Here is a 17,705-nt window from a genome sequence, read left to right as displayed (position 1 = left end):
AAAATACTGAGAGAATAAAAAGGTCTTCAGCTGGCGATGAAAGGAGTACAGTGTAGGCGCCAGGCGGACCTCTCTGGGGAGCTCGTTCCACAACCGGGGTGCCACAGCGGAGAAAGCCCTCCTCCTAGTAGCCACCTGCCTCACTTCCTTTGGCAGGGGCTCACGGAGAAGGGCCCCTGTAGATGAACTTAAGGTCCGGGCAGGTACATATGGGAGGAGGCGTTCCTTCGGATAGCCTGGCCCCAAACCGTTTAGGGCTTTAAATGTCAATACCAGCACTTTGAATCAGGCCCGGACCTGGACTGGCAGCCAATGAAGTTGTAAAAGGACTGGTGTGATGTGATCTCGCCGGCCAGTCCCTGTTCGTAACTGTGCTGCCCTGTTTTGTACCAGCTGAAGCTTCCGGACCGTTTTCAAAGGCAGCCCCACGTATAACGCATTGCAGTAATCCAAACGAGAGGTTATCAGAGCATGGATCACTGTAGCTAGGCTATCTCTGTCCAGATAAGGGCGCAGTTGGTATATCAGCCTAAGCTGATAAAAGGTGGTCTTTGCCAGTGAGTACACCTGTGCCTGAAGTGACAGTTCTGGATCCAAGAGCACCCCCAAACTACGGACCAAATTCTTTAGGGAGAGTGCAACCCCGTCCAGGACAGGCCAAACATCACCTCGCCGGACAGATGAACCACCCGCTAACAGTACCTCCGTCTTGTTTGGATTGAGTCTCAGTTTGTTAGCCCTCATCCAGTCCATTACCGTGCCCAGGCACTGGTTCAGAACAGCCACTTATGGAGATGCCCCGTTAAAATGGTGCATGTACAAGTTCCTGATGGTTGTCATGCTTCAGCCACTCCCTCCCTGGAACCTCTAGAAATGAAAACTTTTAGGAGGAAGGTGATGCGTCTTGTCTCTCGTACGCATGCATGCCAACTCATGTGCATGAACATGAAGGCGCCGTGCAGCGCACAGCTTTGCATTTTACACACTTAACAGGACTCATTTGCAGCACAATGTCAAGACCAGACTCTTTCCTTGCTTTTCAAGTAGAATGGAGGACATTCTGTGTGGGTTGGTATCGAGATGAGTGTCCTTTCACTTTAGCTTGGAGATTGGGATAAATAGGAAATAGAAACCAAAGGCACAGTTACAAGATGGGGGATACTTGGTTCAGCAATACTACAAACAAGAAGGCTCTTGGAATTGTTGTAGATCGCAAGCTGAATAGGAGCCAACAGTGCAATATGGCTGCAAGAAAGGCCAATGCTATTTTGGGCTGCATTAATAGAAGTATAGCTTCCAAATCACGGGAGGTCCTGGTTCCTCTCTATTCGGCCCTGGTTAGGCCTCATCTAGAGTATTGCGTCCAGTTCTGGGCTCCACAATTTGAAAAGGACGCAGACAAGCTGGAGCGTGTTCAGAAGAGGGCAACCAGGATGATCAGGGGTCTGGAAACAAAGCCTTATGAAGAGAGACTGAAAGAACTGGGCATGTTTAGCCAGAAGAAGAGAAGATTGAGGGGAGACTTGAGAGCACTCTTCAAATACTTAAAAGGTTGTCACACAGAGGAGGGCCAGGATCTCTTCTCGATCCTCCCAGAGTGCAGGACACGGAATAACGGGCTCAAGTTAAAGGAAGCCAGATTTCAGCTGGACGTCAGGAAAAACTTCCTGACTGTTAGAGCAGTACGACAATGGAATCAGTTACCTAGGGAGGTGGTGGGCTCTCCCAAACTGGAGGCCTTCAAGAGGCAGCTGGACAACCATCTGTCAGGGATGCTTTAGGGTGGATTCCTGCATTGAGCAGGGGGTTGGACTCGATGGCCTTGTAGGTCCTTTCCAACTCTGCTATTCTATGATTGCAACAGGATGGAGCTTTAGAGGAACCTTCCCCCAACCTGGTGCCCTCCAGATGTGCAAGACCCAGCCTGGCCCCTTTCCCCAACCACTGGTCATTTGATGACTGCCTGCTTCTGTGCAATTTCCTCCCCCAACTCTCTACCCCTGAAAGGTTGAAATGCTTCCTCTAAGGCTTCATTACTGGCTATAAAAGCTTTAAGCTATAATATGCTGGCATTTCTGTGTATTTCGGCCCCTTTGCCTTTGGCACCTCCCACCACTGGAATGCGCCCCCCTAGAGGTTCCATGAAAAGATGTTCCCTGCCTCTGCTTTGGGTGAAAATGCCAGGGTTTGAATATGGGATGTTTTCCTGGATCTGGTGCTGTCCTGACATTTCGGCCTACAACTCCCAGCATGCCTGCCCATTAGCTATGTTGGCAGGGGCTGGTGGGAGTTACAGTCCAACACAGTTGGAGGACACCAGATTGGGGAAGTCTACTGTAGGCTCTCTCCTGCAGCTGACTTATATAGAGGGAAAAACGTTCACCTGAATGATGGAAGGCCATTAATCGCTACCAGAAAGGGCATGTGTCAACAACTCATAAGAACATAAGAGCCTATATCTGCTCAGAAGTAAGTGCCATTGACTTCTAAGAACATAAGAAGAGCCATGCTGGATCAGACCAAGGGTCCATCAAGTCCAGCACTGTGTTCACACAGTGGCCAACAAGCTGTCGACCAGGAACCCACAAGCTGGACATGGTGCAACACCACCTTCCTAGCCATGTCCTGCAGCAACTAGTACATATGGGCTCATTGTCTCTGATCCTGGAGGTAGTACACAGCCATCTGCACTAGTAGCCATGGATAGCCTTCGCCTCCAGGAATTTATCCAATCCCCTTTTCATAGAATCATAGAATAGCAGAGTTGGAAGGGGCCTACAAGGCCATCGAGTCCAACCCCTTGCTCAATGCAGGAATCCACCCTACAGCATACTTAACAGATGGTTGTCTAGCTGCCTTTCGAAGGCCTCTAGCGTAGGAGAGCCCACAACCTCCCTAGGTCACTGGTTCCATTAAAGCCATCCAAATTAGTGGCCATCACCACAACTTGTGGTCGTGATTTCCATAGTTTAACTATGAGCTGTGTGAAGAACTCAAAAACACCCGTCTTTTCCTTCAAACTTCCTTTAGAAAAACAACAACAGCTTTGGGTCAACGTATTTAATAGACTTAAATCCTGCCCTTTTCGCGTTGACCTTGGGCCTGTGTGTGTGGGGGAATATCCTACCCATTTATCCTTGCTGCGGTTCTTCTGAGGTTGGTGAGGCTGTGAGAGACTGACTTGGATTCCCTGGTCTTTCCAGTCTAAAGCCAACATGCTTGTTCTTATGCAACACTGACTCTCTCATCAATGGGATGAGAGGCAGCTGAAAGTCTGCAGGCAGCTCTTTTTGAATAAAAAGAGAAAGTGTCTGGATTCCTTGACAGCTGCATAGTCATTTTAGAGAAGTATTCCTTGGCAGGGAGAGACCGAAGTGGACTTTGAGAATGATTTGTTCCTCTTTAGACTGCTACTGGTTTTCCAGGGCTGAACACAATGATGCTTCTCCTCGCTGGCAGGGTTCTCTGAGCATTGCCTGTGGCTATGACCATTAGGGGTGTGCACGGACCCCCCGCTCCGCCCTGCGGGCCGATCCGAGAATTTCGGATCGGCCCACTCCGCGCCGCTCCGCCCATACTCCACTCCTCTTCGCCGCGGAGCTCTGGCTCTGAATCGGAGCTCCACAGTGGAGGGGAGTGGCGCCAGGTAAGGCCGGGAGAGGAGGACAGGGGGGGTTACCGGGCCCTGCCGTCGTCGCCGCCCGTGCGGCGACGGCGGCAGAGCCCGGTAAGGGACCAAGGGGGAGGGGGGGCCTTACCTGCCTCCGTCCGCGGTCCGTCGTCTTCTTCAATTGAGCCCGCGGTTCAACCAGGAAGTCTGGGCCGCAAGTGCGGCCTAGACTTCCTGGTTGAACCGTGAGCTCAATTGAAGAAGCTGATGGACCGCGGATGGACGCAGGTAAGGGAGAGGAGGGGGGGTTTACCGGGCCCTGCCGCTGTCGCCACATGGGCGACAGCGACAGTGGCAGGGCCCGGTAAACCCCACTTACCTTTCAGGCGGAGCTCCGGATCGAGGCGAAGGATCTGCCTTCACCTCGATCCTCTTCGCCACACTCCGCCGGCCCCCCAATCCTCTTCGCCTCCGCCTTAAGGGCAGGCGAAGCCCCCCGCTCCGCTTCTAATTCGCCGGTCCGATTAGAAGCGGAGCACATCCCTAATGACCATAATGTTAGACAAGTTTTTCGCCCCAGGGACGGGATCCAATCAGCCCCTAAGCACAACTCCACACTTCAGCGACAGAGGGTTCAAAAGCGCTTTTTTGATTTTTGATCAAGGTCTGGTCTCTTGAAAGGCGAGCAGTCAGACAAAGAAACAGGGAATTCGGTGCAGCATTTGTAGCCTGCAAAGGGCAGTGCCTAGTAACAGCATGAACCAATCAGAGCGTAACACTGGGGCATAACGGTCTTCTTAATCTTTGCTAAACAATCTCGTTGCTCAACTGTAAACTAACCTTCGTGTTGGAGACAGAGGCTACTTCATAGTTTCCTTTTTAAAATGGAGTCACTTATGCTAACAATAAGGACTCCCCAAGTGGTGGGTGTGATCATGTTGGCCTTTTGAACAGCTGGAGAATTGCCATCAGTTCCACATTGTTCCACTTTCACATTTACTTTTGCTTTTCCTTTTTGGCTGGGGATTTCCTCACCTGTAACATGGTACAACCTACTGTGTAGCCGTCTTTTTATAGACGCAAGCACACAGGAACCGAGTCTGGGGATTTCTCAGCGCAACGCACGCGCTCTGCTTCTCAGTCACAGCCTGCCCTAAGGAACCTGGGGGGAAGGGTATTTCTTTAGTCAGAAGACAGGACCCTTCAAGGCAGTCCTTCCCCAATCTCGCACCCTCCAGATCAACTCAAGGGCACTGGGTTAGAGAAGGCTGCTTTAAGGTCTCATCCGTGCAATGAACACAGAACAGTTTATTATTATTATTATTATTATTATTTATTTATTTATTTATTTATTTATATAGCACCATCAATGTACATGGTGCTGTACAGAGTAAAACAGTAAATAGCAAGACCCTGCCGCATCATAGTAACGTGAGGAAGATAAGAAAAACTCGGTTGGATTTCTCATTCTGCTTTTCGGAACTGCACATATTCCATTTCCTTTGCAGAAAGCCATAAGAGTTATGCCCTGGAAATGTCAGTTGGTTTAACACTTCAAAAACTTAAAAAGGTTGTCACATAGAGGAGGGCCAGGATCTCTTCTCGATCCTCCCAGAGTGCAGGACACGGAATCATGGGCTCAAGTTAAAGGAAGCCAGATTCCGGCTGGACATCAGGAAAAACTTTCTGTTAGAGCAGTACGGCAATGGAACCAGTTACCTAGGGAGGTTGTGGGCTCTCCCACACTAGAGGCCTTCAAGAGGCAGCTGGACAACCCTCTGTCAGGGATGCTTTAGGGTGGATTCCTGCATTGAGCAGGGGGTTGGACTCAATGGCCTTGTAGGCCCCTTCCAACTCTGCTATTCTATGATTCTATGAATTAATTTTCAGCATCCACAGGAAATGACAATTCCCAGAATCCCTCATGGAAAGCCATGACTACTCACCCAGTTTAAGGGTAGATCTAGCTGAACCATTGCAATATATATGAATGCTACCCTTAAAGGCAGCCTAAAATAATATACACAAATAAATAAATAAAAAAATAAATAACTTTGCACAATGTCCAGCTGCATCGAATTCCAGCTGGAATTTGTAAAGAGTGTTCGCTTGCTGACGCTCTTACCACATTGTTGTATCTTGTAGGCAACCCACACGAAGACACCAAGTGTATGCTGTGTCCTCAGGGGACCTTTTCCTCCTCCAGTTCCAGGACGGATCTGTGCAAGCCCCACCAGAACTGCTCTGAGCAAGGCTCGGAAGTCAACGTTCCCGGCAACCAGCTCCATGACACCATCTGCACCACTTGCAAGTTGGACGAGGCTGGGTCAGAGGAGGGGTCATCAGGTGAGAGAGTGGCTTCCGTTTAAATCCTGTAAATTTGTGAGAGTGCGAAGAACTCTTTGTTAGAGAGCTGTTCGGGGAATTACGCTTCCCAGAGTTCCCTGTGAAATTTGGCCATTAAAATAAGACCTAGTCGTCACTGGGGTGGGAAACTTGTGTCTGAATGGGACTACTACAGCCATCCAGTGGGAGCTCACAGAACTGAATTGTATAACACACCAATAATGTCTCCGCTTCCAGAAAGACTAGTACAGGCAATGCCATGGATAGAGGCGGTACCATGCTCTGGTTTCTCTTCGGATCGTATAAATATTTTGCCTTTTACTAAAGTTTTCCTTGGAGAGGAACATTTATTTTTATCCAAGGTAGTAAGCCTGTGTGCACCAGTAGCAGGGGAACATGGGTGGGAGGGTGTTGTTGCACCATGTCCTGCTTTGTTGGTCCCTGGTTGGCCACTGTGTGACCAGAGTGCTGGACTAGATGGACCCTTGGTCTGATCCAGCAGGGTGCTTCTAATGTTCATGCACCATTCCAAGGCCTGAAGCCCACCAGATCCAGCTTCTCATGTAAGGCCATATTAGATGGTACCACGGAGGCCTGCACTGGGTCAGAGAGGCTGAGAAATGTTTAATGTGTGTTCTTTGTCGGCCTGTTTTTATTATTGGATCATTTTGAAGCATTTTGGGAAGCTTTTCCCCCTTTGTAATCCACTCTGATCATCCATTTTGAATTGGAACATGGGATATTAAATGCTTACAAATTAAAATCCCACTCCAGTATTGCTGCTGCTTCTTAACTGGAGCCCAACGGCTGATGTTGGGGTCTATGCAAAAGCCATGAGGAACTGTGGTGGCATTATCTTTTATACACACCCCTTCCTGCTGGGTTTTGATTTGTTTTCCATCCTGTCTTCTCTAGGAACTGAGCATTGCCAGGAGGCTGTGATTGACTTTGTGCCTTACCAAATCAAGTCACTGAGAAGGCTGCAACGTTTGAAGCGAATCCTGAGTAATAGCTCTCTCCATCAAGGGGGTGGTAAGAAGAACCTTGAAGAGCTCCAGGTAGAACTCCACACATACCTCCTCCAGCTCCAGGACACTGAAGGCAAAGACAGTGTGTTGCAGAAGCTCCATAAAGCTCACTTGCGTATGAACCTGCAACATCTAGCAGAAAAGATTAAGAAGCGTTTCGCTGTAGTTTTATGAGGTTAATAGGACAATCCACTCAGAAGTACAGTACTGTGCAAAAGTCTTGCAGCACTCTGAAAAATACAAATTAAAGCCATTTAGCTGAGCAGAAAGTGTTTGTTCAAAACAACACTCTGTAGCATTAAACACAAAGATACAATGGAAAAAAATACAACGGAAAGTAACAAGTACTTCTTGGGTTTTTCAAACATCATTATTGTGTGTGGCCTCCCTTAAAATGCAAAACTGAAGCAGTTTGCTTTGGTAGACTGTTGTGTAAATGTTCAAGCAATCCTGTTGTAAATTCTTCCAAGCTTCTTGCAAGTTTGCCATAAGTACATAAGAAATGCCCTGATGCTGAATCAGACCCAGGGTCCTTCTAGTCCAGCCCTCTGTTCACACAGTGGCCAACCAATTGCTAACCAGGGAACCACAAGCAGGACATGGTGCAACAGCACCTTCCCATCCATGTTCCCCAGCAACTGGTGCACACAGGCTTACTGCCTCGGATACTGGAGATAGCACGCAACCATCAGGGCTAGTAGCCATGGATAGCCTTCTCCTCCAGGAATTGATCCAACCCCCTTTTAAAGCCATCCAGATTGGTGGCCATCACTACAACTTGTGGTAGTGAGTTCCATAATTTAGCTATGCGCTGTGTGAAGGAGTCCTTCCTTTTCTTTGCCCTGGATCTCCCACCAATCAGCTTCATGGGATGACCCCGGGCTCTAGTATTTTGAGAGAGGGAGAAAAATGTCTCCCTATCCACATTCTCCGTACCATGCATAATTTTCTACACTTCTATCATGTCTCCCCTTAGCCTCTTTTCCAAGCTAAACAATCCCAGTTGTTGTAACCTTCCTTTAACTCAATTGTCCCTAGCTGGTTTTCTGCTTCTGATATATTTTAAAGAATTTTTTATTGTTGGCCTTGATGTTATTAGTGATGTGCTCTTCCAAATGCTTTTTTTGCATCTCTTATTGTTTGCTTGCATCAACTTTGTGCAAGCTTGTGCTTCCTTTTATTCTCCTCACTTGGGCCAGTCTTCCATTTCCTGAAGGAAGCCCTCTTTTCTACAATAGCTTCCTTGACACTGCTTGTCAACCATGCTGGTGACCTCTTGCACTTGGTGCTGCCTTTCCTAACCTGTGGAATACATTTTAGTTGAGCTTCTATTATTGTGCTTTTGAGTAAGCTCCATGCATTTTACAAGGATTCCCCCTTTCAACTCTGTTTTCACCAGTTCCCTCATTTTAGAGAAGTTTCCTCTTTTAAAGTCAAATGTGACTGTGTTGGACTTCCTGGGCAGTTTCCCACTTAAGTATATATTGAATCTGATAGCACTGTGGTCACTGTTACCGATTGGTTCAACAATAGTTACATCTCGTATTAGGTCCTGGGCAGCACCACTTAGGATTAAGTCCAGGGTTGCCTCCCTTCTGGTAGGTGCCATGACCAACTGTAGTGACCTTTAAGTACTGTTCATCAGATGACGACAGCTTTTGGGGTCCTCCACTGCATTTTCGGCCTTAAACTTGCCAAGTTTCTTCAAATTTCTTTATGACAGCTTGAACACCACATCTTGAAAATCCGGTTAGGCAGGCTATTGCTCACTGAGAATTGCCTTGTTGATGCAAAACTATGATTTTATGTCTGTCAAACTGTGTTGATTAGCCATTTCCAAACCTCTCCTCGAGACACCCCTGCCATGCCACGTTTCATTCCATTTACTGTATTTGTTAAATTCCACCACCAGCACACCTGGTCAACTAATCAATACCTCATTACATTGAATCAGGTGTGCTGCTGGTGGAATTTAATCAATATAGTACATGGAATGGTTGGGGTCCCTTGAGAAGAGGTTTGGAGATATCAATAACTTCTTGGAAAACACAAGGAATTCTTCTTACTTTTTAATTGTATTAATGTTTATTTGAATTTATTCTAACATTATACAGTGTTGTACTGAGCAAATAAACACTTAACGCCCAGATAAATAACTTTAAACTTAATTTTATTGGGTGGCGAAAGACTTTTTCACAGTACTGTAAGTGCCATTGAATTCTGTGGGATTTGGTCCCAAGTTCCCATAGTAAGTAATTTATTACGGTCACAAGACCAGCAAAGTAGAGTAACACTGTGAATACAATAACATCAAAGCGATTATAGTTAATTAAAATATAAAACCTACGAAGAAGAAGATTGCACATGTTCCATTCATAATAATACAAAGTTTAACAAGTTAAAGCATTATTAGACATTTAACATCATCCCATGCCAGCAAGTAATTGCAACAGCGCAGAATCTAGCCACCTGTAGATTCTGATGGTCAGGAGGCAATCTATATAAAATGCATCAGTTTTCCAAGATATTTCTTGTAAAATAGGGATAATTATAAAATATGCTGAAAATCACGATAGAAAGAACAATACGGCAGTATGTGGCCCCCAGTCTCCACCACACCAGCTTCACAGAAGCATAAGTGTTCACAATATGGGTACTGTTGTATCTTTGTTCCAACAGTTCAGAAGGTAACACATTAAATTTAGCTAGCGTAAATGCTTTCCTGTATGTTGGAATAGTAGGTAAAAAAGCCCATTCCCTATCTCTAAATTAAGAATGTGGGGTAGCTGCTCTTATATGATCTTGTAACTCATCCCTGATGCACTGGCGTATGTTGTAGATTGCAAGCTGAATAGGAGCCAACAGTGCGATATGGCTGCAAGAAAGGCAAATGCTATTTGGGGCTGCATTAATAGAAGAATAGCTTCCAAATCACGTGAGGTACTGGTTCCTCTCTATTCAGCCCTGGTTAGGCCTCATCTAGAGTATTGCGTCCAGTTCTGGGCTCCACAATTCAAGAAGGACGTAGACAAGTTGGAGCGTGTTCAGAGGAGGGCAACCAGAATGATCAGGGGTCTGGAAACAAAGCCCTATGAAGAGAGACTGAAAGAACTGGGCATGTTTAGCCTGGAGAAGAGAAGATTGAGGGGAGATATGATAGCACTCTTCAAATACTTAAAAGGTTGTCACACAGAGGAGGGCCAGGATCTCTTCTCGATCCTCCCAGAGTGCAGGACACAGAATAACGGGCTCAAGTTAAAGGAAGCTAGATTCCAGCTGGACATGAGGAAAAACTTCATGACTGTTAGAGCAGTATGACAATGGAATCAGTTGCCTGGTGAGGTTGTGGCCTCTCCCACACTAGAGGCCTTCAAGAGGCAGCTGGACAACCCTCTGTCAGGGATGCTTTAGGGTGGATTCCTGCATTAAGCAGGGGGTTGGACTCGATGGCCTTGTAGGCCCCTTCCAACTCTGCTATTCTATGATTCTATGATATCACCGTTGGCTTCTATATGGCCCAGGGCCAGGATGGCGTTTTGTGAGAAACCCAAATTACGCCGTTTCTCATCCACCGCCCTTTTCCATTTTGACTGAAATACATCAGTGAAAGTCAAGGGAGCCAAACCGCGAGGGGCAAATATCATTTTTAGCCAAAGATTTAACTTACACATCCCAAACTGGGATGCAACCGAAATTTGTCTCTAGACGTAGGCGTACATTGGGCACGCACAGCTCAGAAGACCCAAAATATTTCTCAGGGATTTTGTTTGAGTGGATTCCATAGCGGCAAAATGACTGTAAACACACAGTTGCGCACCATATAGCATTTGCGTTCACACCGTGGGAATGAAGACTTGAGAGGCTGATGGTATATGCTGGACTCCTTCAGCATAAAAAGAAGATGAGCAATTTAATACTTCTCTGTGCATTTGCAATGGCATTAAGAATTCTCCATGAGACAGCTGCCTGGAAAATTACTCCCAAATTACCTGCCTGGTTATGTGCCAGCGATGTTCGGTCCGTGTTTGAGTGAAAACTAAGACTTTAGATTTGGCATAGTTAATCGCTTTTTCAGTTTTACAATAAATGCCCAGAGCTCTTAACAACCATCTCAAGCCAATTCATGTCAGAGACAGCATCACCACATCATCTGCATTAAGTAGAATAGACAAAGGACTACTGGCCAGTTTAGGAAGGTGAGAGCCAATTCCAGAAAGCCTTTTAACCAGGGAGAGATGTGAACGTTGAACAAAGTAGGGGCTAAGATACAACCCTGTTTAATGCCAGTATTAGTTGGAATTGGTTTGTTCAAATGGTTGCATCTCACCTGCAGCCATGTTTTAATGTAGTAGTTCCATATGAGAATCAGTCATCGCCTATCGACGTTAGTAGTACTCCCAGTTTCGTACGTCTAGGATTGAAGTCTCAAAGCATCACCCAGCACCTGGAACTCTTTTAATTTATTATAAGAACATACTGGTGTTTATCTAAGAAAAACAATGGGTGAACTCAAACATAAGTCCTACTTAGAGTAGACCCATTGAAATGGATAGGACTTGGGTCAACTTAAGTCCTATTCATTTCAATGAGTCTATGCTAAGTGGGACATATAATGGATTTTACCCAATAACTTCAGGGTCTCTTGTGGTTTTAGTCTGTAGCCGGAATCATCCTAAGTTTAAAATGCAAAGAGGTTTGACACATTATTTAGAACACATATAGAACTGACTTTTAATAGTGTGGTCACTCAGAAGCTTTTTTTTTTAAAAAAAAAGAAGTCTGAAAAGCAAACTGGAAAGAAGTGCTCTGAAACCCTATGCTTACTTCTGAGGTCTTACTTCTGTTACTCAGAAGTAAGTCTCTCTCTGTTCAATGGAGCTTACTCAAAGGTAAGCATGCGTCTGATTTTAGTATGACTTGGATGTAAATGCAGTTGAAATCAATGGGATTTACTCTTGAGTAAGGGAACCAGCAGATCTGTAGTTTATGAACCTGGAGATGCACAGCTTCGCATGATCAAAGGAAAGGAAGAGCGATCCGTTGCACTGGTGGACTACCAGGAAAATGGGATGAACCAACCTGATTCAAACTTGGCATGCTGAAAGCTCTATGTAAGAGCTATCACTGTGTCAAGTTTGATCTCTTTATCTTTTAAAAATGAGAGAGCTGGGGCCAAGGAGGGTGCATTTTCTACATTTCTTTTAAGGTGAAAATGCCTACTCAGGAGTAAGAACATAGAATTAAATGGGACCTCTCTCCCTCCCCCTCCATGGTTGAGCAGAGAACTGCCCCACCCTCCTCTTTTGTTAGCGAGACCGCCCTTACACACCCACACACCCAACAAAGAACAGGATGGTCAGATACAATGCAATGACAGCTATACACAAGAGGGAGGAGCGCATTTATTTCACAGGGAGGGAAAATAATCCAGACTTACCCTGCTCCAAGAAGAAACGAAACATGGAGGGGAAGAGGCGAAATGAGTGTATGACGTGGATGGTGTCATGTAAGCAACCCGGCTGAAAAACCACATATCAGGCATGCGGAGTGCGATAAATCGCTGGTGTGATGGAGCTTGAAGAGGGAATTTCACCAGGTTCTCCATATATACAAACAACACCAGATGAAATTCCCTTTTCTATGCAACTGTTAAAGATACAGGAGCCCTGTCCTCCTTTTCATATGGTCACCCTATTCATGGGGTTGTTAAAAGCACTGACCCCCCCCCCCCCGCCCACTTCTCCCCACCACCAGCTGGACCATTTGACCTACATTATACTCTTTCCAACACCAGCTGAAGACCTTAATTTCCCAGTATTTTAACAGTTTATCATCTTAGTCTTTTAACTTAGCTGTTTTAACTCTGAATGCATCTCTGCATTGCTGCTCAGTTTTATCCTGGTTATGCTTTTATATTGTACTTTTAGATTGTGTTTTTTATATTGTTAACGTTTTATACTTTGAATTGTACTTCATGGTTTTAATCTTTGTGAACCACCCAGAGAGCTTCAGCCGTATGGAAATACAATAAATAAATAAATAGTTTTATTCTGTTGCTGTATTTTGTGGTTTTCGGTCTTGTGTTGTGAACTGCTTAAAGCTTCATACCATGTACCTGTTTCCCTCGAATTATCCCCTACAGCGTAAAGCTGTCGTTGTTGTTGCTAGCTAAATCACACCCTGGGTGGCAGCGCTCCTGACATCCTTTGCATACCAGGAAGAGGTTTTTAAGAGGGGAAATGTAAAAAATCATTAAAAAAAATCAACGGATGACCCAATCCAATTCAAATTTGGTATGCTTAAAGCTCTCCTTAATATCTATTACTGTGCCAATTTTGATGTCTTTATCTTTAAAACTTACACAGATGTAAGCATTTGTTTAATTTGTACTTTAAACATGTCAAATCCTCCTCCTGCGCCCCCAGTGGCCGCTCGGAAAACAAATGATTTGCTCCTAAAGAGGTAGCAAAATAGGTCGGGTCTTTTGGCTTTGAAGCACAATTAAAGCCGGATGCACGGGAGTGCTTCACAGTGAAAGCAGATTATAAGACGGAAAACTTCGGAGTCCTTTGCGCACAATTCGTAGTGATTGCACAATATAACCCTGGTGTGATGAAACTATTAGAGAACTTGGATTATTGGGTGACAGAGAAAATATATAAAAGCAGTTAATTTATTTTGGGAACTGCGTGGAAGAGGCAGAAACTGAATGCAAAATTAGTCATTGTGATGTGTGTGGGATAACCAGTTCTCTGCTTTGGCAGCATCTCCAAAACATACGTGGTTTGTTTATTTAAGAACTGTCTAGCCTGCTCTTAAAATTTGAATTTCCGAATTGGCTTGTGTTCAAGAAATAAAAACCAAAAATAGGGGGAGAAAAGCACCAAATCAGGTGAAAAGAAGGGAGAAAAAAATTCTCAGGATGTTGAGCTTTTTATTTGTAGGTTGAAAAGCCTGACCTGTTTCGGCCTGTATTAGGGTGACCCTATGAAAAGGAGGACAGGGCTCCTGTATCTTTAACAGTTGCAAAGAAAAGGGAAGTTCAGCAGGTGTCATTTGTATATATGGCGAACCTGGTGAAATGCCCTCTTCATCACCACAGTTAAAGCTGCAGGAGCTATACCAGAGTGACCAGATTTAAAAGAGGGCAGGGCACCTGCAGCTTTAACTGGTGTGATGAAGAGGGAATTCACCAGGCACTGCATGCCTACAAATGACACCTGCTGAAATTCCCTTTTCAATACAACTGTTAAAGATACAGGAGCCCTGTCCTCCTTTTCATATGGTCACCCTAGCCTGTATCCTTTTAAGGCCTTCCTCGGGGAGGGTGTGTGTGTAAACATTTAAAACACTGTAAAAACTGGGTAGGGACAACATATATTAAAAATATATTATTATTGTAAAAATTGACTAGACATATTGCCACAGAGGCCTGTGTACATATGTGAATTGTTTGAAATATTTTTAAATTTATTATAAAGGGACAAAATGCTTTGTATATTAATATTTCATTTTCATCACCTCTATTCATTAAACACATTTGTCAATATCATAGAAGCATAGAATAGCAGAGTTGGAAGGAGCCTACAAGGCCATCGAGTCCAACCCCCTGCTCAACGCAGGAATCCACCCTAAAGTGGAGGAATCCAATCCTCCCAGTTGCACATATGCTTTCTCAATAACAAAATTGTGCTGGTCTATGACCGAAATAAACAAACAAACAATAACAAAATATTAAATGTCTGCATAAGTATAGGGTGACCGTATGGAAAGGAGGACAGGGCTCCTGTAACTTTAACAGTTGTATTGAAAGGAGAATTTCAGCAGGTGTCATTTGTATGCATGCAGCACCTGGTGACATTCCCTCTTTATCACAACTGTTAAAGCTACAGGAGCTATATTAGAGTGAGCAGACATAAAAGAGGGCAGGGCTCCTGCAGCTTTCACTGTTGTGATGAAGAGGGCATTTCACCAGGTGCTGCATGCATACAAATGGCACCTGCTGAAATTCCCCCTTTCAATACAACTGTTAAAGATGCAGGAGCCCTGTCCTCCTTTTCATAGGGTCACCCTACTTTATACACAACTAGTATATTTGGTCTGCTTACTGTTATCTGCCTGTCTGTACCAAACGGCGGACCGAATGTTGTTTTAAGAATCGCAAGAGTATCCAGGCAACAGTGATTTTTACGCAAACACAGACACAGCCTTTCGTTCTCGCTGTCTCATAAAACTTGACAACCCACTTCATAATTGGCTATACACCCAAATGCTAACTATAGCTCCAGGCTGTTGTCATCTTGACGTTGGCAAACCAGCATCACAGGGTGATTCCCAGTGATGGAGGAAGCACAATCAAAAACATCTCTGTTTTCGTAAGCGGGTGAGCTATCAACGGGCAAAAGTTAGAAAGTTCCATGTCAGTCACAAGGGTGAGTCAGCATCGCATGGAAAGAATCTATTATTCCACCTATAGCAGCGCTCCATCCCTTGTCCAGAGGCCACGTATGATCCATTGTGAAGCTCCAATAAAAGGAATAGAATAGAAAAATAAATCTTATTTACGTAAGCCACACGCCCTCAAGGAAATACATCTGGAATGTTAACTCAGCTCTACGGCATGTGCAATCATTTCATAAGAAAGGAAAATTGAGCCAAACAATTTTCTCTTGCTCTCTTTTCATTTGTTATGAAACATGTGCCACTAAGAAGGGAACGCGTACATTCATTATTTGTTATGGTGACCCTATGGACAAGAGGGCAAGGCTCCTGTATCTTTAACAGTTGCAAAGAAAAGGGAATTTCAGCAGGTGTTATTTGTATGCATGCAGCACCTGGTGAAATCCCCTCTTCATCTTGACCCTGCAGCTTTAACTGTTGTGATGAAGAGGGTATTTCACCAGGTGCTGCATGCATACAAATGACACCTGCTGAAATTCCCTTTTGTATGCAACTGTTAAAGATACAGGCTGCAGTGATAGCTAACCTCTAATAGGAGAAGGCACTGTGGCGATACCCACCTGGTATGTCTGAGGTTTGTATGTCTAGTGAGTGCGGAATGTTTGACTGAGTGGGTGTGGCTAGTGATGCGGTGAGAGAGGGGGAGGGAGGAGTATAAATAGGTTGGCTGAGGAGATTGAGTTAGTTTTGTTTGTTCGGTGGGAGGTTTGGTTTTAGTCTGGGAGTTTTAGTCTGGCTTGTGCTTCGTGAGAGTGTTCGGTGTGAGGAGTGAGAATTTTAAGGGACTTGGGATTGTTATTTTGAATATAAAAATATGCAGCTGACACGTGGTTTGTGGTAACAGAATGCAAAGACTTGTTAAATTTCAATAAACTTTACTTTGTGTTCTGTTACCACAAACCACCTGTCAGCTCAGAGTGATTACCTGCTATATTACACTGTGTAAAAACACCTAAAAATACACCTGCTGTTCCGTACCTCAGTAATAGAACCTATTTGCCAAAACCCTTTACCTTGTTCCCTCACATACAGGGGAGAGGTTGTGTTGTTTTTACGCTTTCCTCAGGCTTTTCAAGAGGTGGCTCTTGGCTTGAGAAGGGCGTGCTAGGCAAGGCCTTCTGTATAAGGTCGGTGTTGTTGCAGCATCTAAGAAGAAGAATGTAGCCTCCCCTGAAAACATTAGAGAGCCCCCTTTTACCCTGGTGGGTTTAGCTAGTGCTGGTGGCAGCAGTACGTAATCAGTGCCAGGAGACGGAGTAGGGGCACCCTATGGAAAGGAGGACAGGGCTCCTGTATCTTTAATGGTAGTTTAGAAAAGGGAATTTCAGCAGGAGCCATTTTTATGCATGCAGCACCTGGTGAAATTCCCTCTTCATCACAACAGTTAAAGCTGTGGGAGCCCTGCCCTCTTTTGTGTCTGGTAAGTCTAGTAATAATAATAATAATAATAATAATAATAATAATAATAATAATAATAATAATAATAATAATAATAATTTTCTTACCCGCCTCTCCATTTGGATGGAGGCGGGGAACAATAAATATAAAATACATAAACTTTAGCAGCTTTAACTGTTGTGAACGGAATTTCACCAGGTGCTGCATGCATACAAATGACACCTGCTGAAATTCCCTTCTCTATACAACTGTTAAAGATACAGGAGCCCTGTCCTCCTTTTCATAGGGTCACCCTAACTTGCTCCCTTGCCCCCACCCAACTCAATGCCCCAAATTCTTATAAACATTCATGACTAGGGGGGGATCTACGTTACTGCCTTTAAAGTGCTTTAAAGCACTTTGAAAACATTTTGAAAACTGTATATGCAGTGTGTCCTAGGCTCCAACAGTTGTCAAAACTGTTATAAAGCGCTTTAAAGCACCTTAAAGCAGTAGTGTAGATCCTGGAGGGAATCTACACGGCATACTGAAGGCGCACGCAAGCGCCTTCAGTGCGCCCCGAAAACGCCTGTGTAGATCCTGCCTTCCGAGGCACAGGAAGAGGCGGAGGAGGAGGAGGCTTGGGAACCGGCCGCGTCCTTGCCGCTGCCGCCGCTGCCTCCCCACCGGCCTCCCCACCGGGGTAAGAGCCACCCGGGTCGGAGAGCTCGGCGACCCTGGTGGCTCTTACTCCGGCAGCAGGAGGCCGGCAGGGAGGCGGCAGTGGTGGCAAGGACGCGGCCGGTTCCCCAACCGCCACCTCCTCCGCCTCTTCCTGTGCCTCAGAAGGCAGGATCTACACAGGCGTTTTCAGGGCGCACTGA

General features: G+C 45.2%; 1 protein-coding gene and 1 pseudogene across 2 annotated transcripts in view; both read left to right on the top strand.

The window, feature by feature from the left end:
* TNFRSF6B (TNF receptor superfamily member 6b) overlaps window positions 1-7,191 on the top strand; it is a 28,740-nt gene extending 21,549 nt beyond the window's left edge. For both annotated transcript variants that reach the window (XM_063147425.1, XM_063147426.1), the window contains exons 4-5: window positions 5,756-5,956; window positions 6,872-7,191. In XM_063147425.1, the coding sequence (XP_063003495.1) occupies window positions 5,756-5,956; window positions 6,872-7,158 (488 nt within the window). In that variant the 3' untranslated portion in view covers window positions 7,159-7,191. The remainder of the gene's footprint in view (window positions 1-5,755; window positions 5,957-6,871) is intronic.
* On the top strand, window positions 6,240-6,307 carry LOC134413473 (U5 spliceosomal RNA; annotated as a pseudogene).
* Window positions 7,192-17,705: the final 10,514 nt, after the last annotated feature.

Source organism: Elgaria multicarinata, chromosome 1, assembly GCF_023053635.1.
Source record: "Elgaria multicarinata webbii isolate HBS135686 ecotype San Diego chromosome 1, rElgMul1.1.pri, whole genome shotgun sequence".
Taxonomy (NCBI): domain Eukaryota; kingdom Metazoa; phylum Chordata; class Lepidosauria; order Squamata; family Anguidae; genus Elgaria; species Elgaria multicarinata.
This window is presented reverse-complemented; position numbering and strand designations above follow the sequence as displayed.